At 40.1% G+C, this 25,317-nt stretch overlaps 1 protein-coding gene across 4 annotated transcripts in view; it reads left to right on the forward strand.

Moving 5' to 3' along the window:
- Window positions 1-25,317, forward strand: part of LDAH (lipid droplet associated hydrolase) — a 98,293-nt gene that overhangs the window by 48,514 nt on the left and 24,462 nt on the right. For all 4 annotated transcript variants that reach the window (XM_019651935.1, XM_019652168.1, XM_019652004.1 and 1 more), the window contains one exon: window positions 15,244-15,478. In XM_019651935.1, coding sequence (XP_019507480.1) covers window positions 15,244-15,478 — 235 coding nt within the window. The remainder of the gene's footprint in view (window positions 1-15,243; window positions 15,479-25,317) is intronic.

Below are 25,317 nucleotides of genomic sequence, written 5' to 3' on the forward strand. Positions count from 1 at the left end.
ATGTTAGTCTCAACCCAAACACCCTCACAGACGCACCCAGAATGATGCTTGACCAAATACCTGATCACCCATGGCCCGTCAAATTGACACAGAAAATTAACCATCACAGCTTGGTAAGGTTTGTTTTTTTAATTAAATACCTATCATTATATATGAAACATTGTTAGGACAATGTGAGGCTCCTGTCTTCCTTGGGGGAGATTCACTTTTGCTTTTGCTAGCAGTTATAGTAAAGATCAATGACTTCAGTGCCATCAGGACTTGGGCTGAATCCTAGCTACCTCTGTGAGCGCTGGTCTATTTGCATTTCATCGCACTTCTAGGGGGTAGCCCTCTGGTAGTGCCCACTGACAGCCTAGATGCTTTCTCTTTAATGGGCACCAAACACCCAAGTTTTGACACTTGAGCCAAAGATTACCAGAAACCCTGCTCAGTTTCTTACCCTCTTAGCTGCTTGCAAACTGGTAAATAATGAAGAACTATTTCAGCACACCTCTCTGAGTTTCCTTTTTCTTGAATTTTGGCCCCTTCAGATCTCCTCTGCCTGTGATGCTTTCAAAGGTACTTTTGAAAAATGCTCCTTCCAACTTTTCTAATAGTTCTTGGCAGGAAGATTCCTCTGCAGTAAGCTAGTTAGTCTGCCATCCCCACTCCCCATCTCCACTATCACCAGCACTGCCTAGCTTCGAGTCCTTCAAGCTTTGCTATTGAGAAGTATGCCATTTTGAGTTTTTTATTCTTTATGTGACCTGTTTTTTTCCTCTGGACAGTTTTAGAATCTTTATCCCCATTATTATATTTTATGATGATATTCCTTGGACTGTTTACCCTTTTGAATCTGGAAACTGGCATCCATATGTGCTTAAAACTTCTCTTTTATTTTTTTCCTCCTTGTTTTCTCACTAATATTTTAAACCTCCACAAATGATTCTCTTGATTTATTTTGTTTTCCATTGTCCATCTCTTTTTTCTTTTAGTTGTATACGATGAGAAATATGGGCTATTTTTCCAACTTTATCTTGGGATTCATCTCATTAAATTTTGGATTTCAGCCTTCATGCAAATAATTGCTGAGATAATTTCCGACTCTTTGTTCCCTTTTTGTGGTACCCTTTCTATTTCATGGCTCACTCCTCTTTCTCTCTCTGAGGAAAGCACATTTTCAGAGTTTTGTTGTACTTTTGCATTGTCTCTATTCACCTGAAATCCTTTTTTCATGTTTTGTTATGTTCATCTGACTACTATAATTGAAGCTTCCCTGAAATGTCTGATGTTCCTTTGTTATCTAGTCATATTTAAGAAAGAAGCGCTGAAAATCCTAGGAGGTTTTGTGCAAGAGTGAGCCTTGTCAGCTAGTCAACTTCACAGCAGGGTGATTGGACAGGTGTCCTGACATTTTTTTTGTGGTATTCCCCAATATCATTCTCTGTGTGTTTTTCTCTAGAGCCATTGGTTTTCTCAAAATAATCTCTAGATCTCCTGCCTGAGGGCAGCACCATTAAAATGAAACCACAGAAGAGGCTAGTTGTTTTCATGTGACAGTATAAGCGGTTAGTGTTTGGGCTTTCACGTAACCCCCCCTTTTCATGATGGCCCCTGTCCCCTGCCTTTCTCCCTGCCTGGTGTACCCAGCTCAGAAAGCTCTCTCCTTCAGTTTCTATGCAGAATAAGCCTACAGTCCTGAGCTGGGGTTGGAGAGGAGTCGCTGTAGGGGTACAGGATGAGGCAGTCATCCTGGAGGACTCACTGCCCCTCAGCCACACTCCCATTCATGCCGTCTGCTCTGTGCCATCCTGTCACTGAGCACCTGGTTGTGGACTTGAAGGCACAGAAGCTCTGCCCTCGCAGAGTTCAGTCTGCGGAGGGGAGGTGGTAATAAATATAAAAATACTTACAAATTAATATATTCAAAGGTGATACCACCTTGATAAAAAGAGTGGAGCAAGATAAAGGGGATTGGAAGTGCCGTGGCTGGGGGATAGAGGGCAGTGGTGGACTGTACTTTATTTTTTAACATTTTATTTGGAAATAATTTCACTTACAGAAGAGTTGCAGGAACAAGAACAGTACGTAGAACAGTATATATACTTAACCCAGGTTTACTGTTGTTAATATTTTACCTCATTGTGCTCTCTCTCTCTTTCTCTCTTTCTCTCTCTCTCTCTCTCTCTCTCTCTCTCTCTCTCTCTCTCTCTCTCTCTCACACACACACACACACACACACACACACACACACANACACACACACACACACACATGCATGAGGGGTTAGGGAGAGAATATATATATAGTTGACCCTTCTTACCTGCGGGTTCCGCATCCATGGATTCAACCACCAGGGATGGAAAATATCTGGGAAAATAATTCCTGAGAGTTGATCCCTAAGCAATACACTATGGTAATTATTTACGAAGCATTTACATTGTATTAGCTATAACTAATCTAGAGATGATGTAAAGTATATGCGAGGATGTGCATGGGTTATATGCAAATATGTTATTCTATAAGGGGCTTGAGCATCTTCAGATTTTGATATCTGTGGGGCGTCCTGGAGCAGTGCCCCACAGATACCAAGGCATCCGTGTGTGTGTGTGTGTGTGTGTATGTGTAATATTTCTTCTGAACCATTTGAGAGTAAGTTGAATATACCATGGTCCTTTACCTCTAAAGGTCTTTTGAGATGAATGAACTTTTTAGTTGCTGACTAAAATTTGAACTGGTAACGGAGTATGTGAGTCCCATTCCCATCATATGGCATTTTCAGATCCGATGGGGCATTTTTAATTGGTAAAGCAGTGACCTATCGTATTTGCATGCCAAGTGCTCTTAAGAGTTAGCAAGATATTGACGGCCTATCGGGAATGCCGTCCAATCTATTCGGGAAGGTCTGGCCCTCCCTGAGGCGCTGGTGCCATCTCTGAGCTCCGTGGAAGCTGCCGCCGCCGCTGGAGGGCGTTGGGCCTCGCTGGGGCTTTTCTGAGCGTCGGGACACCATGGCACCACCAGGAGGAATGCCGCCCTCAGGGAACTGGCGTGTCTGGGTGTCAGTGGCAGGAGGAACACCCTCAGAGACCTGTGAGGGAGAAGATCTGTTAGGATGCATACGTCTTTGATTCTCCTTTAGTGTTTCCTGAACTGAAAGGAGGAACGATCCTTACCTGTTTCATTATCAAAGCTGGCACTGGGCTCATGCACTCCCTTCAGTTATGGGCCGAACCTTTTGCCGTGAGTCCACTGCTTGTTCTCCCAAGTTTTATTCTCTGCCTCATGAGGTCTTAGCTATCCTAAGTGCTGGATTTGCTTTTTGCCAGATAAAAGGGAACGAGAAAGCCATATATGTGACTTCCTTTTGACGTCTGAGAAGCTAGGGGTGCTACTGGGCAGCTTCTGTGGCAGAAAACACTTGTCTGGTTCTTTGGCTGCACCCATTGTGTGCTCTGGCCAGGGCCTTCCGTGGTGTCACTCGCCTTCTGCCTGAAAATGTGCCATGTTCCTTGGCCTCATCTTAATACAGGCAAAAAAATGGCATTTTAGTGTATGGAACTGCTGTGTACATGTTTCACAGTGTCTTCCAACAAGGGTAAGTGGGAAGAATCATTTTACTGATTTCCCCCAATCACTTTGAGCTCTGTCATCAGCACTTTGTTCCTGTAGGTACTCAGTGAATGCTGGTCACACAATTTCTCTTTCCAAGACCCTTATTCAAAGGTTCCTAGGCCGCAATGAATAAGCAGTGTCTAGTGCCCATTTTGTGTGTTCCCGCTGTACTCTGTGTTTCCCTGCATGGTACCTGTCATGCATTACTGTGAGCATCTCTCCCATTAGACTTGAAGTTCTCTAAAAGCAGACACTCTTTGTCTTGTTCACCATTTCATCTCGCACTCACCACAGCATGTGTAGGTGCCAATATACCTTTAATGAATGAACGAATGAACAGACCAGAGAACAACCAATAGACCCAATGAATGACTCCACCCTCACAGTCATTCTTGGCTTAAGCTTTTAAAGACTAGACTTTCTGACTTAGAAAAGTCCCAACCCCATTGTCAAACAATTGGGGTGTTTTGCTTCCTGACTACATAGAGTATTCCAGCTCCAAGCTGAAGGAATTGCCAAATAGCAGCTTTTTAGTCAGCAGAGCCATCCGTTCAGATTCTGTGTAGCTTTGCCATTGGAAACCAAGAGAAAGCTGACAGTGCCTAAGGCCATACTAGTCACGTGAGAATTTTGTAGCTGTAGGTGTGAGGATGGGCTTGCTGTTGTCACCAGTCACTGAATTCTGAGGCTACCTGGAGACACGGTTTAATTCGGAATAACAGGTGCTCTATAATGCGTTGTTGTACTGCAGAGCAGCTTGTAAGAACAACCTCCAGTGGGCCTGTGAGTATCATTATTTTCTATTTGAGTTCTTCGTGATTCTGAATCTGAAAGACTCAAACGGAAGTACATTACAAGAAATTTTTAGCTGAGGAGAGCATTTTACATTAAAAATAAAGTAAATGTGAAGTGTGCAAAATGATAAAAGCTTGAGAGAATGGGCTGTAGGAAAATTTTGAAGCTCTGTTACAATTGTGTAAGTGTAATCATAAGTTACTTAAATATTTCTGCAAATACGCAAGTTCTTGTAATTAGCACCCCTGACATGTAGACTGAATGCATGAAATGGCTTATTTTTTTTTCATTCAGGTAATTAAAGTGTAGAAAAATCTCTGCCCCAGAAGGTGTGAGTATAATTCACATGAATTGAAAGTGGTAAGGGCCAGCCGAGTGGCGCGATGGTTAAGAGCTGGCTTGGGATGCCAGAGGGCCCCGGTTCGGATCCCACATATGAGGGCCAGTTACACTGCCCTCCAAAAAAAAAAAAAAAGTGGTAAAATGGTCGGTTTCATGAATGCCGTCTGTCTTAAACAAAACATTGAGGTGGCATAACTTTTTTACAGTGATCAATAGTTGAAGGATCTCACACTTTACTTCAGAGGATCTGGAGTTAGTTATTTCTGATGCTGGATGTTTTGAAACACTTGTAAATGTTGGCCTATCTCTAACAATAATGGTAGTGATTGGTTTGACCATAGGGAATTGTCACCAAACAATAATGATTGCTAAGAAATTCATCTGTGTGCAAGTACATAGTGTATGTAATGGTTAATGGTATGGGCTCTGAAGTTGCTCTGCTTGGGTCCATACCTCATCTTTGTTGCTTTGCAGCTGAACCTGTTGTTTTCTCATCTATGGAATGAAGGAACATACTTGATAAGGTGTTATGCATATTCAATGAAATAGTGTATATGAAGTGCATTAGTGTACTTCCTAGAAGGTAGTAAGCTATCACAACTACTATTATTCTAAGCACTTCCCAACTGTGGGGCATTTTCCTGTCTGATGTATGAAATTAAGACGGCATATATGATCTCAAAAAGGAAGCTCTTGATCATTAAAATAGAATGGCATTTGCAGTTTATAAACTGTATACATATGATTAAATAAGCTACGAATAGTCTTATCCTAAGGAGAGTAAAGCATAGCCTTATAGGGAGAAGAGATAAACTGAACTAGGGTAATTTCTAGGTCTATGCTTTGACTACTAGCAACTTTATCTGTGAAGGCTGTCTGGTTTATATTGCATGTTCTCTAACATGTCACAACAGTGTTAGCAATCATATAAAAGGAAAAACTGTGTGCTGTGGTTTCTTGTTTTCAACTTGTGCAGTGGGGAAGCACCCTTCCATGACTGCAGCAGATGGGCTCAGCTAATAAAAAAGCAGAAAGTAGCAGTGATGCTGTTCTTTTGAGGATGTTGAAGTACTATTGATCATAATATACTCGTAGGCATCGTTGCTGCACCCCAGAAAAATGAATGCATGTGTCATAAGTCATCTGAACAGTAAAGCTGATGATATTTTAGAATTTACTCTTTGTGTTTCAAAAAAAAAAGGCCTATTTAATGAAACAGATTCCACACAAACCACACCTGAGTGTCGTACTCCTTATCTTATGGCTGTATTTCACATTGGTTCCTAACTTCCTTTCAGAAAAATGATTAATAATAACAATAAATTCAGGGACTATAAACACCAAAGTACTGTCTCTAGTCCCCCCAAAAGCTCCCTGTATAAGAAGTCCCAATGTGTATATTTACTTTCCTGCACGATTCATGAAAACATGGTTGTGCTTCATTATCAAAGTTGACTCTAGGAGATTTCAGATGAGAATGGGAAATATATAAAAATGTTTCCTTCAAGTAGAATGAATTGGCCAGCCTCGAAGTTCTTTCTTTAATGAGACAGTAACATAAGAAAATGTTTTTTGCCATGTACGCAGATTTGGAAACCTCCTCTGCACAGCTGTGCTATAAAATTGGGTATGCTTCCTTGACCTCGGTGGGGTTTTCTGCCAATAGAATCCTATATGAAGAAAAGAAGTTTTTATTACTATGACCTATCCTATCAAATTTGAAGTATAAGTTTCACCCATCAGGTAATAACCATTGTTCTCCGAAGGCAAAAGAGGAAAACCAGTCTCATCAACTAAATATTAGTTGTGATAAACAATCTTTGGTCTTCTTATATGTTTGAGAGGCAATGATGCATTCAGAGTACATACTAGAACTTCCTTATTGTTTCGGTACATTCCCATGATTTCAGAGTACACTTTAATTCTCAATTTGTTGCTGATATAGATCGACCAAATGTAACCCCTTAGTTGCTCGTGCATTTTCAGAGTTCCCCTCGCATGCAGTTTTGTTTAACGTGGGTCACAGCAATGGATCATTTATACAAAGTAATGGATTGCTTCCTTTTGCTGCCAGCTGATTTGATCAGCCTGAAGTTCCTCATGTACTGTGGATTACATAACTAGTATGGAATCTGTATGGTACATTTAGGTACATTTATTAGTATGATAATATTAACCATTTATGTTATCTAAATCTTTGAGGACATTTTAATAAACTCAGTGACATCTTATTTTGAAACGAATAAACTTGAAACAAAATTGAGCAATGAGTTACCATAAAGGACTAAATTACCAGACTTCTTGGAAAGCAGATCATTTTCATTAGTTGGTTGTTCTGGTTGAGTGGATGGGCTGGTGGGGCGGATGGGTGGTGGGGAGAGACAAAAACATTTATTTCTAACTTTACCATTTAAAATATTTTTACTGTGTTTTAGCATATTTTTGTGCTTTCATAAACAGAGCACAATAGAACATAATGTATTTTTATTTAGTTTTATTTTCCTAATGAAGAATTTGTAGCACCTGAGAGTATTCATCCTGAATATTTTCTCTTATCACCTGCGGTGCTGTTACAAACGCCGAAGGTTTAAGGGTTTAGGATTAAATGTGCTAACCTCACACTATTCCCTGGAATTATTATTTTTTTAACCAAATCCCTGGTGGTAGTTGGTTTGGTTACTTACTGATATGGTTAAAAGTTGCATGGAGGAGAAAATAAGGGCTTGAGACTTACTAACATTGTACGTCTTTGGCTCAATTCTTATTTTCTTATTTATTATTTATTAAATTGTCATGTAATTTTTAAAAAATTATTAATGATTTATTGTGACTTACATACATGTTTTATTCATTTTTATATAATTTACTCAATTTATTGAGTATTTACTGTCAATTATATTTTTATCATTTATGTCTTTCTCAAGCAAAAGATGGTAAGAAGAAAAAAATAGGGTTGAGGGGATACCAAAAAAAAAAAAAACACAAAATAAGGTTTTAGATTTTCTTTTTAGGTTCAGCTCCAAAACATTAGCAATTATTTAAATTAAAATGTTGTATGTGATCATATTAGTTAAAAGTCAGATTGTCAGATTAGATAAAAAAGCTAACCCTATCCTCTAAGTAAAAGAGTGGGAAAAGTTATATCTTACAAATTCTAAGCAAAAGAAACCTGGTGTAGCTGTGTTAATATTAAACAAAATAAACCCTAAGGGAAAAACATTACTAGAGATGATGAGAATTCCCGCATAGTTATAGAAGGTTTACTCTATCAGGTCAATATCAGGAATGACAGAGGTAATATCATCACTGGTGGTCCAGAGAGTGTAGTATAATAGCAGGATGTGATAAATAACTTCATGCCAATACATTTGGAAGTATAAATGAAATGAACAAGTCCCTAGAAAAAGATAACATCAAGTCAGATTTAAGAAGAAATAGAAAGCCTGAATGGTCCTAAGCCATGGAAGAAACTGAATCAATCAATAGTCAAAACATTATAAAAATAAAACTCCATGCTTCACTGGTGAGTTCTATCAAGTATTTAGAGAATAAATCCTTCTATTATTTTATAAAATCCTCTAAATAATGGAAAAGGAGACCATACTCTCCAACTCAAGTTTTCTCAAACTAGCAAAACTTTGATATCCAAACTTTTATATCCAAAAAAGAAAAGAATGTTCCTAGCCAGGCTTACTCATCAACATACAGAAGTCCTACAAAATATTAGAAAACCAAATGCAGTTAACATGTACAAAGGATGTGTCATCTCAATAGATACAGAAAAAGGTATTTGATAAAATTCAGCAGCCATTTATGATTTTTAAAAGCAATTAGCAAACTAGGTATTGAGGAAATTTTTTTTAATCTGAAAAAGTATATCTCTATCTGAAAAAGTATACATCATGCCTTATGGTAATTATATTGAAATTTTCCTTTGAGTTGAGGAGCAAGAATTATTTCTATTCTGCATTATATTAACATTTTGGCTGACTCAATAAGGTAAGAAAAAGAAATAAAAGATATAAGGATTTGAAAGAAAGAAACACTATTTGTGGATATGAGAAATTTAAAAAAATCTACAGACAAGTTATTAGAACTAATAAGGGGCTTTAGTAAGTTTGCTGGACACAGAATCAACAGGCAAATATCATTTATGTCATATATAAGCAACAACAATTTAGAAAATAAAAATTTTTTAATATTCTACTTACAAAAGCATAAGAAACAATTACCTAATTATCGGACAAAAGTACATGATGACTGCATGTAAAATGTATAAAACATTTTTAGCGACACTAAAGATTTATAACAAAGGGAGAACTATCCCATGTTCATGGATTGGAAAACTCAATATTGTAAAAATATTACTTCTCAAATTAATTTATAAATTTAGTACAACCTCAATCAGAATCTCGAGATGTTTGTGGAACTTGAATAGCTAATCCCAAATGTTTATAGAAATTCAGAGAGCCAAAAATACCCAAGACATTCTTGAAGAACAAGAGGATGGGGTTTAACTTACTCTACCAAATATGAAAATATAAAGCTTTAGTCAGAAAGACAGTGTGCTCTCGGAGCAGAGTTAGAAAAGTAGACCAGCAGAACAGATTAGAGAGCCCTGAGAAGGACCCATTCACACATACAGAGGATTTACACCAGAAGTGTCACTGCCGAAAAGCCGGGGACGGGCAGCCTTTGCACTTAAATGTTGGGACGATTGGGTTTCCATATGGAAAAAAGTTAAATTAGACCCATATTTCACACCACACGTAAAAATCCATTCCAGGTAGATAGTGAGCCTCAATATGAAAGACTTGACCATGGCGCTTTTAGAGACATTACTGAAGAACATTGGCTGTCAGGGGCTTTGCAGAGACTGTGAGCTGTGGCCAGCCTGGCTTCTTTACTGTACCGTGTTCCTAGAGCTCCAGGTGGGACTGGAGCTCAGCTGAAACTGAGACGTCAGTTTCTTCAATGTCGTCTTTTCTGCCACCGCAGCTGCTAACAAGACACCTGCTCTCAGCCTGGAGGGAACACTTCCTGGGTGTGGGGAAGGTAGCCCTTCAGCTGGGAGGCCGCAGGACAGTGAGAAACCCTTCCTCTCTCAGTACCGAAGATTGCTTTGTGTGAATTCACCCGTTTGAAATCTCTCAAGGCCGGTAGAACATTGGTAGCACTTAATCAGAGGACTCATGATATTAGAAGTACCTCAAAATAGGGGAAGAACTCTGAATTTATAGGTGTAAAATCAGTGGTTAATTGTAGCACCACTCCCGTTGATGAAGGATTTTTCATCATTTCTGCCTCTCAGACTCTTCAAGTATGCTGCTTGGTATCCAAGTGAAATGCCAGCTCCCTGAGTTAAACTGCTAACATTAGACAGTGTGATTAAAATGTACTTGCCGTGTGAGCTCCTGACACCCACTAAAATGATTGTACTTTGAAAAACAGGGGGAACGTCTAATAATGCCATGTTAAGAGTTCCTTTTGATCCACATCTTTGGTGCTTGCTATTGTTAGACTTCTTAATTTTGCCACTCTGAAGGGCAAATGGCACAGCTCTGAGACAGCAGTCACCTTGGACTGAGCCGTTGGGAGCAGTCCTGAAAAATATCTTTGGACAGAAAGGCAGAGATGGAGCAGTGGCCACCCGCTGTGTATCGAATACTAGAATGGAGAGACCTGCTCCGGAGCCCTGGAGATGGTGGAGAGCTGCAACTGAAGATGACTGTAGTTATGATGCTTGTGCTATGTACTCTGCTTACCCTTGTCCCCCACAATTACTGCTGAATCAGGAATGCTGTATGCACCCCTGTGCTATGCTAGAAGGGGAAGAAGAAGAAAACTACAAAAGATCAGAGAAGCTCTGGATTCCAGAGCTGACCTCATTGTTTCTCTATCCATGTTTGGGTGCACTGAGTTGGAATTGCCACTGAAAGTGGCATCCAGGGAGAATGATTCCTTCGACTTTTCTTATCTGGTCAGGCTTCATAGATATCACTGAACCTTTGCATGAATCTTTATAAAGTTGAATCTTGAACAACACAGGTTTGGACTGCGTGGATTCACTTACACGCAGATGATAATATATTCAGCCCTCCATATCCCTGGGTTTCCCATCCACGGTTTCAACCAACCATGCATCGAAAACAGTATTTTCGATGCATGGTTGGGAATCCTTGGATGCAAGGAGCCAACTGTATGTACTGCTCTACACCATTTTATGTAAGGGTCTTGAGCATCCACACATTTTGGTATCTGCGGAGATTCTGGAACCAGTCCCCTGTGGATACCAAGGAATGACTGAGCTTTTGGGGAATCAAATGTTACACACACATTTTTGACTGGGTGAGGGTCAGCACCCCAAAGCCCCATGTTGTTTAAGGGTCAGCTGTATAGGACCTTTGTATAAACCCATTGCAGTACAGGCAGCCAGTTCTGATTGGAGGTTTCTGGATCATCCCTGACATTCTGGAGCCGACAGTGATCTCATCACAAGTACCCAGAATGCGTCATAAGGCCTTTATTAAGCACAGTCCATCCAGCACCTCTGCCTTGTAGCTGAGAAGATGCCAAGGTGGCAGAAACTCCTGTATTCTGGCTGAAACCCTGCATTTATTCAAGAAGCACGTTATGAGCATTTTGCAATCTGTTGTTGCCAATGCAGCATTTCAAAACCATCTGAAAAGGCCGTGGCTCCCTGCTCCCAAAGAATGTCTTTTATTCACCATCAAGGCCATAGAGGTGTTCAGGGAACAGCACATTCTTACCTATGTAACAGAGGAGGAGATCTAGTAGAGGTCAGATGATTGTAACCAAAAAAGAAACAACTTAAACATCTCAGTGACTGTTGAGAGCAAAGGAAAAGTCGACAGGAAATGGCTGAGCACGTAGCTGACAGATTTGACTAAGGAAAAACAAGACGATGCCATGGCTAGGAAGAAAAGGGGCTTCCACAGCCTTCACCCTCTAATCCCTGTTTTCGATGAGTGACAGAGACATGAAGGCAGAATTATGGGGGCTGCCTGATCAACGTTAACATTTGGGCAATGCCATCAAACAGGTTACTATTGAAAAAGAACTGTAGAAGATGACAAAGGGGCTGAGACCACAAAACCCCACCTTTGCTGTCTGGTCCTCACGGGGAAAGTACTCATCCAGGAGGAATATAAATACATGCGGGGAATGGCAAATCAGTGACACCTGGAATCACAGAACAGACTCACGCTGCAGTTCAACACAGCCGAAGGCTTAAAACCCACATTGTAGAACAGATAAGAGGCAGCGTTATCTAATTTCTAAAGCAGCATTTGGAATCAAAAACTAATAGCTTCATGATTTGAGGTTGGAGAAGAATTTCTTGAACCAGGCACAAAGAACAGTAACTATAAAAGAAAAAAAAACTGTTAAATTCAACTGCATTCAACTTAAGACCTTATCCCCATTATGAAAAAAAAAAAGAAGAAGAGTTGAACAGGCAAACCAAGGGGCACCACAAGATAAAGGACTGGTATCTAGAATAAAAAACAACTCTTGTAAATCAATAAGGAAAAAAGACAGGTTGCCTATAGAAAAATGTGCAAAAGACTTCAATAAATACTTCAGACGATATAGAAAATATCCAATAAACATATAAAAGCTATTCGACCTCATTGTCACCAGAGAAACACAAATTAAAGCCACAAGGAAACACCGCTATACCCCAGGTTAGTCAAAATGAATTTGCCAGTGCCAAATGGCATGAGAGTATGTAACAATGTGCACTCTCACGTCTGTTGGCAGGGGGGTAAATTGGTACAAGTACTTTGGGAAACTATTTGGAGTTATCTACTAAAGCTGAACATATGGATACCATATGACTTAGTAGTTCTTCGAGGTGATATAGTCAACAGAAATACATGCATACATACACCAAGAGACATGTAAAAAATGTTCATAGCAGCATATTTTTCGCTTCTCTGCATTAAAAAGAACCCATATATCTATCAGTCAAATAAATAAGTTGGAGTATGTTCATACAATAGAAAACTGTATAGCAAAGATAATAAGCTATTGCTACATATATCAACATGGATGAATCGTATAAACAATGTTGAGTGAAGAAAATAAAACAAAACCATACTGCATGCTTACATTTATATAAAGCTCATTAACAGCCAGAAATTAACTACAGTATTAAGGGATATGTATTAGTCCGCTTGAACTGCCGTAAAATACCATAGACTGGATGACTTAAACAACTAGCGTTTATCTTCTCACTGTCTGGAGGCTGGAAGTCCAAGGTCCACATGCCTGCATGGTCAGTTTCTGGTGAGGCTTCTTTCTGTCTTTTAGATGGCCACCTTCCCCCTGTGCATTCACCAGACTGCCGGACCTTTCTGTGTGTGCTTGGAAAGAGGGAGCAGGCTCTCTGGGGTCTCTCCTTACAAGGACACTAATCAATATGTGGGCCCCGCCCTTATGACCTCATTTAACCCTAATTACTGTCTCTAGATAATGGTCATGCTGGGTGTTAGGGCTTCAGAATATGAATTTGACAGAGACACAACTCAGTCTATAGCAGGATGAAAAGTATTAATGTAAACTAAAACAAGGAAATGGTTTATAATATTAAGGGGTGATAAGTATGATATAAAGCAAAGTAAGGAAATCAGGATAGAGGTTACCTAAGATGTGAGCAAAGGAAGGAGTTGTGATTGGAAGGTGCCATGCTGGCAATGTTTTATTTCTTGACCCACATAGCTACTCATTTTATAAATTATTTGTTAAATATCACATTTGTATTTTGTAAACTTTTCTGTATGTGTGTTATACTTAATTTAAAAGATTTTAAAATACAGTAAGATGGTGCTGGACTTGATGGGGGATCACTTTATAAGTCGTATGGATGCCTGGCCATTACACCTGTAACCAATATACAATAGTATTGAATGACAACTATAATTAAATATATATGTGTGTGTGTGTGTGTGTGTGTGTGTGTGTATAAAATAAAGAAGAAAAGAAACATTGTGTTCACTCTGATTTCCTGTTTTCTACAGTCTGTTAATATTGATGATCTGTTCCATTTTTGTTACCCTATTGAAAGGGATTGTGCTTAACTATTTAGACTTTTGTTCCCCCATAGAAATTTTTGTATATTATTTTTTCAAATATTAATATGATAAATAATGGTAAATTTAAAATATTCTTTCTTCTTCTGGAGTATTATTAAAATACATTTCCTGATATTCTGATGAATTGAGTTGAACTGATGTTTTTGCCCTTAAACACTTTCCCATGTAGGCAGAGATTTTCACCTTCACTTGGCCCAGGCCTGCATTTTATTAAGGTTGATTCGGCTGTTAGCAATATATTTGGCTCTGTGAAAGATTATCTTGAGCTGGTAAGATTAAGGAATAGAGGAGCTTTTCAAAAGTGAACTATCTCCGGCTGAGTGGCACATTGGTTAACAGTTGGCTTGGGACGCCAGCTCTGAGCAGCAGGGCCCCGGTTCAGATCCCACATGAGAGCCAGTGATGCTGCGCCCTCTACAGCTAAGATGGTGAACAACAGCTCAACCTGGAGCTGGGCTGCCGTGAGTCGCCAGTGATGGTGTAGGCTGCAGTGGACTGCCGTGAGCTACCGTGAGTGGGCTGGCAGCTGGTGTGAACTTCCGTAAGCCACCGTGAGCAGCTGTCCATTGGCTAGCAAGCGACTGCCTCAGCCGGGAAGAGCACAATGATAATACCAACATGGCCCAGTGAAGCGACGTCCTCCACAACTAGACTGAAGAACAAAAGGACAGCAACTTGTCTGTTCCCCTTCCCCGATTTCCCAACGCTGTTCCCTTCCCCCAGTTCTCCAATAAAATCTTTTTAAGAAAAAGTGAACTGTCTCTGATTATAATCAATAAAAGAAATGCTGACTAGAAATAGAGTTTTTATGTAGCTCTACTTTATTCTGCTATCGTTAGTTAATCAAGTTGTTATAACTACTAAACTGGTATATTCATTTCTAGTTTCATCAATCCTTCAAAGGGATTATGAATTGCTGTCACAATCAAGAAGTTATCTAGGGGGGCCGGCCGAGTGGCTCAGTTGGTTAAGAGCTCGCTCAAGAGTTTGAGCTCTGAGCAACAGCGGTTCGAGGCCAGCCCGAGCTGAGCAGCCGCTAAGCTGCCAATAGNCAACAGCGGTTCGAGGCCAGCCCGAGCTGAGCAGCCGCTAAGCTGCCAATAGACAGCAGGATGGCTCAGCTAAAAAAAAAAAAAAAAAAAAAAAAGAAGTTATCTAGGGATCTGATTCCTCCTCACCTTGAAAATTAACCCCAACAATTCAAGAAACATCCTTATATCCTACCCAGATTGGTTGTGGGATGAGGAGGTAGTGGATGATGGCTCCCAGTCTGAACAGATCTTTAGTCATATTCTAAAGCCCAGTCATTTGTCGAAACTATATAGAAGAAATAGTGAAGCCACATGTTATCCCTTAAGAAAACTTCTCCTCACAGTGTGCTTTTTTCTTGTAGATAATTCGCTCCTTTATGCTCTTTCCAACAATTGAACGAATGGCCGAGTCACCCAATGGCAGGATCGCCACTCCATTATTGTGCTGGCTTCGATATGTTTTCTATGTTCCCGGCTACTTATTGCTGAAACCATGTCCGGCGAGAATCAAGTCCTGGTTGATCAGACTGGCCCTTCAAGTGATGAATGTGCAGAGTGAAATTTCACTCCTGAATGTGTTGGAACCATTCTGCCTTGGTAAGCACATTAAAAACTATATGGGTTTATTCTTGTATCAGAAAGTGTTAAGAGAATAATCTCAGACAGAGGATAAATATCAAGCAAGGAATTATTTGTTGGGGGTTTTTCTTCCAAAAGTTTAAAACTAGAAATAAAATGAGAACAGAGTGAGGGGAGTTCTGTATGACAGATAGAAAGGCTTTTCAAGCTTTAATTTTAAAATTATCCTGCTGATTCTCCACCCCAGCTGCAGAACAGGGAGAAAGACTTTTTCTATATATAGTATATATGGAGTCCTTACAGGAACCCAGGGTGGGTCTTGTTAGTCCAGTGTGAAACTTTGCAAAAACCAGCCCAAGGAAAACAGGCCCCATATTCCTGTAGAGTGAACAGGCTGTGCTTTTATTTTCCTCCTTAAATGTTTTTGGAGGGGGTTAAATTATAAAAGTAATAATAGTCATGGTGATCTAACACTGGTCCCTCTGCTGGTTCTGTTTTCTGAATGTGCCAGGGAATGTTTTCGTTATTTCACTTTTAGCTTCAAATATTGTTTTTAAATGTAGTCCATCTTTTTAGTTAACTCTAACTTATACTGTATTTATAAATGATTTACATTGTAAAATCCTACTTTCTTAATCTATAAGATGGGGATAATAATATCCCACGCTTCAAAACATTACTGTAGGATTAAGTATGATAATATATGCAAATTGCCTATCTAGTATTTTATGTATAATTTGTCTGCAATGAATGATATAACAACAGTTGCAGCAGCAGCAGCTGATGACACCATTTTAAGATCTCACCTGTATTTCTCAGCACGAATGAGATTTAGTTATCATTACTGTCCCCACTTTACAGGTGAAGATACTGAAGTACAGAAATTTATGTCTCTGTACATAGACGTACAATGAAGATTTGCCCAGAGACACACAACTAGTGGGTAGTGTTCAAACGCAGGCATCTGCTGCAATGCTAAGCTCCCGTTACCACAGCTGCTGCCGTTGTCTTTTCGCCCCAGTTAATCATAAAGGCAGGACTCCCGAGTAAAGTATACCTTGCTCACCTGCATCAAGAGTACCACAAGGTCGGGCCAACCAGGTGGCGCGTTGGTTGGGAGCTGGCCTGGAACACCAGAGGGCCCCGGTTCGGATCCCACATATGAGGGCCGGCGACGCTGCCCTCTGCAGCTAGGATGCTGGGCGGCGGCTCGACCTGGAGCTGGGCTGCTGAGAGTCGGGCTGCAGCCCCTGCTGCAGTGGGTTGCCATGGGCTGCTGTGTGTGGCCAGCAGCCAGCGTGAGCGGCCGTCCAGAGGCCGAGGGCTGATCTGCCTCGCCCGGGAGGAGCGCAATGATGGTGCCAACTTGGGCCAGTGGGGCAACGTCCTCCACGGCTAGACTGGAGAACACAACGACAGCAACTTGTCTGTTCCCATTCCCCCAATTCCCCAGCGCTGTTCCAATTCCCCAATAAAAATCTTTAAAAAGGGGGAAAAAAAAAAAAAAAGAGTACCACAAGGTCATGTGCACAGTGAATCAACAAGTCACAGCCCTGCCTCTACAATTGTACAGCTACATATTGTATGGGAGGTGTTGTCCAAATATGTAGCAAGAAGCAGTCATTAGAAATGCAAATTCAGTGCATTTTCTGTATTTGTGGGGTTTTTTCCCTCCAGGTTCTCCCAAACCCCCATTATTTTTTTTATGTTAAAGTTTATTGGGGTGACAATTGTTAGTAAAGTTACATAGGTTCCAGGTGTACAATTCTGTAATACATCATCTATACATCATATTGTGTGCTCACCACCAGGGTCAGTTCTCCTTCCATGACCATATATTTGATCTTTTTTACCCTCATCTACCCCATTCTTTATTCTAGCCTTAGCATAGCAGTGGAAGAAGATGAAATAAGGAAAAGGAAAGCAAGGTTCAGGACTGTCATAAAAATCACCAAAGATTGAAGTTGGAGATGTCCCTGAAAAACTTTCTGGTCCAGCCCATCATCCTTACCTCATATTATAGAAAAGAAAGAGATGGCCTAGTAAGTGAAAGTGGCATTGACTGCCTGTCAGAAACCCTCAACTCTCATTTTGGTTTTGCCCCAGACTCACTCTGTGGCCTCAATGTGGTCTTTTCCCCTCCCTGGTTCGTGGTCATTGATCAGATCAAGAGTAGACTAGATGATCTCAAGTACCAATCCACCTTTGGAAATTATTTGAGACCAAACGGAAATTGCGTGAAATTCTGGCAAACATATAAAATTACTCCACTTATACCTCAATAAATCATGTTATTTCCCTTTACATTTTTTCTTCTTTGATATTTTTCTTTTTACCCTATAGAAATGATTTTTAAAAGCATTTACCAGTTAGGGACTCCATTTTTCTCCAAGTTCTTCTGCTTCTAGGAAGATGGAATAGATGTACTTTTCCCTGTTTCTCCTACTAAGTACTAAAAACTCTGAATATTATATATAAAACAAACATAAGAAGACTGAATGGTAGACAAGAAAACAGACTATGTAGGGACCTTGGAACCAAAGAACAACACAGTGGAGAATTCTCTGGGTTTTCTTTTTAGCACATATTATCTAGATTTGGAGCCAGAACCCAGAAACACCAGTGGGTACAGACCCATAAAAAGCCCCGACAACAGCCAAAGGACCAGGAAAATAGCAACCTTTCTAAAAGAAACTTCTAGATCACTGCTCTAATCTGGCCAAGCACCACAGTAAAAACTGTGGCCTTATCCCCACTTACGGCAGCAAAGGCCAAGTGGGAAGCCTGGACTTCATCCCCCACCCAACAGTAATGAGGCACCAGTGCCTTTCCCCACAAGGGTGGTGTCTGGAAGAGGCTGAATAGAGAGTCAGGACTTTCACCACTGCCTAGCAGTAATCAGGCCACCACCACCAATACCCTTAATATCCATGGGTGTCATGTGAGACATAGCAAGGCACTCCTACCCCTCCCAGCCTGAATGTAGCAGTGGGAACCTAATGGGGAGTCAGAATTCCTGCCCCTGCCCAGCAGTAATAAAGAGCCCCACCATCGCTTGGGTGTCCACAGACCAATGGAAAACTAGATTCCTACCCCACCTGGCTGTATGAGGTAGCCCTCTCCCCTTCCCACTTTCCCTTCCGGAGAAGTGTCAGAAAAAAAGACAAAGAAAAAGCAAGACAGCTAAAACAGAAAGTTTAAATAAGATCTGGAGGATCATAGCATAATACCCCAAATGTCCGTGTTTTAGCTAAAAATTACTCATCATACCAAGAACCCAGAAAATCTCATCTTGATTTGAAAAAGACAGTAGATGCCAACACCAAAGTGACAGAGATGTTAGAATCATCTGGCAAAGATTTTAAAGTAGCCATTATAAAAATGCTTCAGTGAGCAATTAGTAAACATGTTTGAAACCAATGAAAAAATAGAAAGTCTCAGAAAAGAGATTTAGAGAAAAAAACTGGTAAGGAAATTTTAGAAGTGAAAAATATAATAACTGAAATAAAAAATAAATAATTTTTAAAATTAAGACTGGATAGGCTCAACAGTAAAGTGGAGGGGTCAGAGGAAAGAATCAGTAAACATGAAAATAGAACAATAGAAATAGAAACGTCCCAAATTTGGCAAAATTCATAAACTTACAGATTCAGGAAGCTGGGTGGACTCCAAACAGGGAAAATCTCAAAGAAAACCACACCAAGACACATCATAATGAAACCTTTGAAAACTAAAACAAAGCAAATGTCTTCAAAGCAGCCAGGGAGAAATGATACATTATTTATAGAGGAAAACCTGTTTGACTGACAGCTGATTTCTCATCAGAAGCTATAGAGGCCAAAAGAAATGACACATATATTGCAAGTGCAAAAGTGTAAAAAAGAAAAGAACTGTCAACACAGAATTTTATATTCAGTGAAAATATCCTTTAGGAAAAAATAGGAAATTAAGACATTCTCCAATGAAGAAAAACTAAAGGAATCAGTAACCATCAGACCTATCATAAAAGAATAGCTATAGAAAGTTCTCTAAACATAAAGGAAATTACAAAAGAAGCAATCTTGAAACATTAAGAAAGGAAAAAAACAGAAAGAAAAAATGTGGGGAATTACAGTTTTTCTTCTCTTGAGATTTCTAAATTATGTTTAGCAGTTGAAGCAAAAATTGTAACACTGATATGGTGCTAAACATATACAGAAGAAGTATATAAACAATTATTTATTAAATGAGGGAGAGTAAAGGAATATAAAGGGAAGTAAGGTTTCTTTTTTTTTTTAAGATTTTTATTGGGGAATTGGGGGGGATGGGAACAGTGCTGGGGAATTAGGGGAAGGGGAACAGACAAGTTGCTGTCGTTTTTGTTCTTCAGTCTAGTTGTGGAGGACGTTGCTTCACTGGCCCAAGTTGGCACCATCATTGCGCTGTTCCCGGGCGAGGCAGATCAGTCACCGGCTTCTGGACGCCGCTCACTGCGGCTGCTGGCTACACACGGCAGCCCATGGCAACCCACTGCCACAGGGGCTGCAGCCTCTGCCGTCGCCGGCGACTCACGGCTGCCCAGCTCCAGGTTGAGCTGTTGTTCAGCATCTTAGCTGTAGAGGGCAGTGTCACTGGCCCTCATATGTGGGATCCGAACCGGGGCCCTCTGGCATCCCAAGCCAGTTCTTAACCATCGCGCCACTCGGCCGGCCCGGGAAGTAAGGTTTCTACATTTTACTTGAACTGTTATGATGTCAACGACAATGGACTGTATTAAGTTGCATACAAATAATGTAATACCTAGAATAACTGCTTTACAATCTATACAGAGACATACTCAAAAACACTATAAGTGAATAAAAGTGAAATTCTAAAACATAGTAACATATAGGAAGGCAAGAGAAAGAACACAGAAGCAAAAACAGAAATCATAATAAAATACCATACAAGCTCTAACATACCAATAATTAAATGTAAATGGCCTAAATACACCAATTAAATGACAAAGATTGGCAGAATGGATTGAAAAACAACCCAACTATCTACTGTCTTCAGAAAACTCAGTTCAAATGAAATTATATAAGTAGATTAAAAGTAAAAGAATGGGAAAATATGTATCATGCAGACATTATTCAAAAGGAACCAGGAATCACTATAGGTATCCCCGCTTTCCGGAAGTTCATGTTACACCGCTTCACTTTTACAAAAGACCTATGAGTACATTATTACCTGTTTTCGCTAACCAGAGAAATCTGAAGAGGATTTTCATTTTTACCAAAAAAAAAAAAAAAAGTTACCATACAAATGTTGTTTTTTGTAAAAGCCAGGTGGTGGAACATGAACTTTCAGAAAGCAGGAAATACTCTTCGCTTTACACCATTTGGCCTAGGAAAGGGTTCATAGGAACACTCTACTTTCAAGGGGAAACCTGTATCAGATGAAGTAGATTTCAGAGCAAAGAAAATTACCAGAGACAAAGAGGAACATCACATAATAAAAATAAAAAGGTCAATCTATTAAGAAGACAGCAAACCTTAATGTGTATGCACCAAACAAGATTGCTACAAAATATATGAAGCAAAAACTGATAGAACTGAAAGGAGTAATAGACAAATCCGCAATTATAGTTGGATACGTAAACACCCCTCCCTCAACAATTGGTAGAACAAGGCAGAAAATTAGCAAGAATGTAGAAGAAATCAACAATAGTGTCCATCAACAGGATTTAATAGGCATTTATAAACCCAAAACATCTGGGTTTCTGATAGACATTTTATAGGCAGCTACCTGTGCTTTTCTTATGCCTCCTTAGAAATATTTTCTAAACCCAAATCAGGTCATGGGATATAACAAAGTTGTATTTGTTTTTCTATTTAATGACCTATATGCAGTTGTCTTTCAGTATCCACCGAGGGTTGGTTCCAGGACCCTCTGTGGATACCCAAATCCTCGGATATACAAGTCCCTTATATAAAATGGTGTAATGTTTCCATATAACCTATATTTGCGTATAAAGTATGAAGGGTATTGCCTACACCTCACTTCATGTGCATGGATTTAGCATTGTGCTCAGCACTTGGCAAATTCAAGTTATGCTTTTTGGAACTTTCTAGGATTTTTTTTTTTTTTTAATATTCTTGATCCAAGCCTGGTTGAATCCTCAGATGCGAAACCCATGGTTACAGAGGGCTGAATGTAATACATTACATGTGACAAATAATCAAGTGTTTAATGTTTTTAATTAAAATGGGTAATTATTAAAGGTTTTTTTCCCAATTTTTCCACACCAGAGTTATAAACACCCTCTCAGGGAAGTAGGCTCCGTAAGCTACACTAGAGAGAAAGGAATCTTCCTTTAATATGCACGCTGACCTCCTGCTGCCCCAAGTGCAGGCATCAAGGAGCAAGCCAGGTGGACACAGGACACATTCCTCTCCATGACTCACTCAGGGCACCCAGAGCCTTCCGCCACAGAGGTGCCTGGGGATTCCCTTCCCACACAACCCTAGTAGAGCTATACTGTGTGCAAAATCGACTCTGTAAACCAAACCGAACACTCAGCCATGTTGCTTCATCTCTGTTCCAAGCAACCAGCTGGCCTACAAACTTGTGGATCACAGCCGCCCGATTTCTGACATCCCTTCTCTGATTTTCTCTTCTCTTCCTTCTAGATCTGGCCTTCTGATAGCCAAGTAACAAGCACTTCAGTGGTCTCTGTTTGTTTTCCCATTACCCATTCAGTCTGCATAACTTTGGTTAAAGGGAAAGGAGGCAAGAGTCAGTTGTCTTCTTTCTTCTTAGGGTTCTTGGCTCAGTCTCTTAGCAGTGATCCTAGGATGACCCTTCACCACGCATGTCAGTCATTCTAGCCAGCCTCTTCCCACCTGCCTCCCGTGTCACCCTCGCCTCCTCGTGCAACAGCTACCCCAGAAGCTACCTTTGCCCAGGCCCTTGCCATCCCTTAAGTGATGCCTATTACCTTGCTTAGTACAAACAGAAGAAGGTCCCAACTAAGAGAGAACAATACCTCTATGACACTGGCCCTTGCAGATGATTAGTGGACTCCTCTCTAGCTTAGATCCCGTGCCTCGTGATGACTCAAACCAGCCATTTGAACTGGTGGCATGATTTTCAGATTTCTACAAAGAGAGGGGTTGTCAAGGGCAAGGGAGACCAGGTCCAAGATTCTCGGTGATCATATCTGCCATCCAGACATTCCCACTGCAGACCTGCTTCTCTGTGGCTTGACTGTCATCCAGACAATGACCTTCAACATGCCAGCTTGACTTTCAGGAGGCCTTGCAATGTTTGCACATTATGTAACGTCTGTGCTTCAGTAGAAATCTTACGGAAACAAATGGAGGAAGTGTGCCAGTCCAAGTAGTGGATAATAAATCCTGCCTTATCTCAATAGAAACTGATTTTCTGCATCCTTTAGTTTATACACATATTTTGTTGTTGTTGTAGTAAGGCCTGAAAAATTCAGGGAACAAAATATTCAAGTATCTCAAATGCTGTTGCCCTTTTGGCAGAGATGGCATGTCCCTTGCTGTGGGCTGAGATTCTGTGCATCAGCCTCTTCACCAGGCTAAGGAGTGAAACATGGTTTCCCATCCAGCATTCAAAGAAGTAGCTCTCATTCAGTTAGCATACTTTATCAACTTGACCACAGTGTTCATCCACTCAGCTTATATAACTAGATGGTTTTAAATGTTCTTTTTAAAGAAAATACATGGAATTTTTTTCTTTAATTTTAATTCTGGAATGTTTGCTACTACATATTTTCTTTAGAATAGATGTTCTTCTGTTTCATGAGAAATAGACTTTTCACTGAGACAGCTAAATTGGATTTTCTGATCAAAGCCAAAAGCAAATATATTTTAGCTTAGCAGTATCACAGGTCAAGATAATTAACTTTAAAAAATATTCGAGGGTCTTTTCGTTAGTGAGGCCAAATTGATGTTTTAATTCCTTTCAGTTACCTAACTAGAAAAACATAGTTTAGAGACAAAGGGCATTCCTGGTAGGTTACGTTACTTTGTTGCATACATTCTTGTAGAAGAAACTTTCATAATCTTTCCTTTCCATAATCAATATGGAAATAACTTTTTGAAACATGTACAGTCATATGAAAGGAACTTAACTATTCAATGAGTTAACACATAAGCTTCACTAAAGAATCACAAATTTCTGCTCAGAATATGTTTAACTCAATCCCAGAATAATTTTTTGAATAAGACAAAACCAGATTCCCATATTACCTATTCTCTCATTTATGTGTGTAACTTAGGAAAATCCATTTTAAAAAGCCAACTTCAATTTTCCTGATTCATGAGAGTTTAGCCTAAAATTCAGCAATGAAGGAAAAGATTTTTTTGTTTATTTTTTGTGTGTGTGATCAATATTAATATTTAGGGCAAAAGGTGATTAGATACGGTACTAAAATATCATCTCTTTTAGGATTAAATGACTCGATGAAGGTTTTACTATTTTTTTCCTAAAGAAAGTTACATATGTATTAAAATTATCCACCACTCTAAAAACTTATATTATTTTTTTTAAATCATACACCTTGAGTTGTGTTTTTCGCTGTTTGCAGACTAAATGGATGGTTATAATAACCAAATTGTTGGCACATGGAGAAGCACATAATGCACATACATTGCATGAATAATAAACATTTCTCTAAATTCTGCAGAAATTTTAGAATGGGAGAATTACTTTTTTAGGTCTGGTTTTCACATTGTTAAAAGCCACATTTGGCAGCATTAGGAAAAGGAGGGAAACAATCTGGAAAAAAATTAAAAACCACCAAAGAACCTCCCCTTGTAAGAAGACTCCATGTGGGTGGGTTTCTGAGTGTACCTAGTCCTGCTTCCTCTTTTTTTTTTTTTGTATCAATAGTCTGTAATCTGATCTTTGATCAAGAAGGCAGAACAATGGAACTTATTGATACTATAGACCAGCTGATTAGATATTAGCTGCACTGTTTATCTTTGTGTACCCCTGAGCCGACATTGTGCCTGGCAGGCACATAGTCAGGGCTCAATAAATATTTGTTGGCCTCATATAATACATGGGTGCCAGAGGGTTGAATGGAACTTATTTGCTCATCGATTTTCATATTCTCTGAAGTTTTCGTTTCTTTTTACTGAAGAACAGTGACTACTTCATCAAGCTTGAGGTTAGATCACTGATAGCCCTCACCAGGCTTCTCGTAGCTCTGCGCCAGTTCTGTGCACTCTTCAGGACCAGGGTCACGGATCACATCTTTTTATCCTCGGTCTAGCAGAGTGCCTGGCACATTGAGGGACCTGATCCTGCCTCCTCCTCTGACAAACTCCCCTAGTGTGTGTTTCTCCAGTTGCCTAGCCTCGCCGTGCCGGAGCAGCTCTGTCTGCAGGGAGCTCTGCTGCAGTGTGGGCTCCTCGCGTCCCCAGGACCATTCAGTTTCACAGCCTGTCCTCAACCCCAAGAATTTTGCTACCATGCAGTCCTGCTTGGCTTGCACCCCCTCACCCCTACATTCAGCAGCATCTCGCCAGCCTCATGACCAGTCATAGGACATGCTAGGAGGGGCTGTCCCTGGAAAGGCTCTTTGTGAGGCAACTCCTACCTCTGCCTCCTCTCGGGGAAGTCCTAGTGTGGACAGATACAGCCTGATGCTGCCCTCGTCCCCCACTCAACTACCAGAGCCTGATAGGTTAAGGACAACATCAACCCCTGTGCTATGACCAAAAGCACCCAGAAAATTCAAAGGACCCATCTTTGCTTGCTTTAATTAGCTAGGATTGAGTTTGGCTGGAGATAACAAAATGTTTACTGCAGTGGCCTAAACAGATGGGAATCTCTTTTCCTTGTGCACCAGGACATCTACA

The sequence above is a fragment of the Hipposideros armiger genome, unplaced genomic scaffold (genome assembly GCF_001890085.2).
Source record: "Hipposideros armiger isolate ML-2016 unplaced genomic scaffold, ASM189008v1 scaffold_0, whole genome shotgun sequence".
Lineage (NCBI taxonomy): Eukaryota > Metazoa > Chordata > Mammalia > Chiroptera > Hipposideridae > Hipposideros > Hipposideros armiger.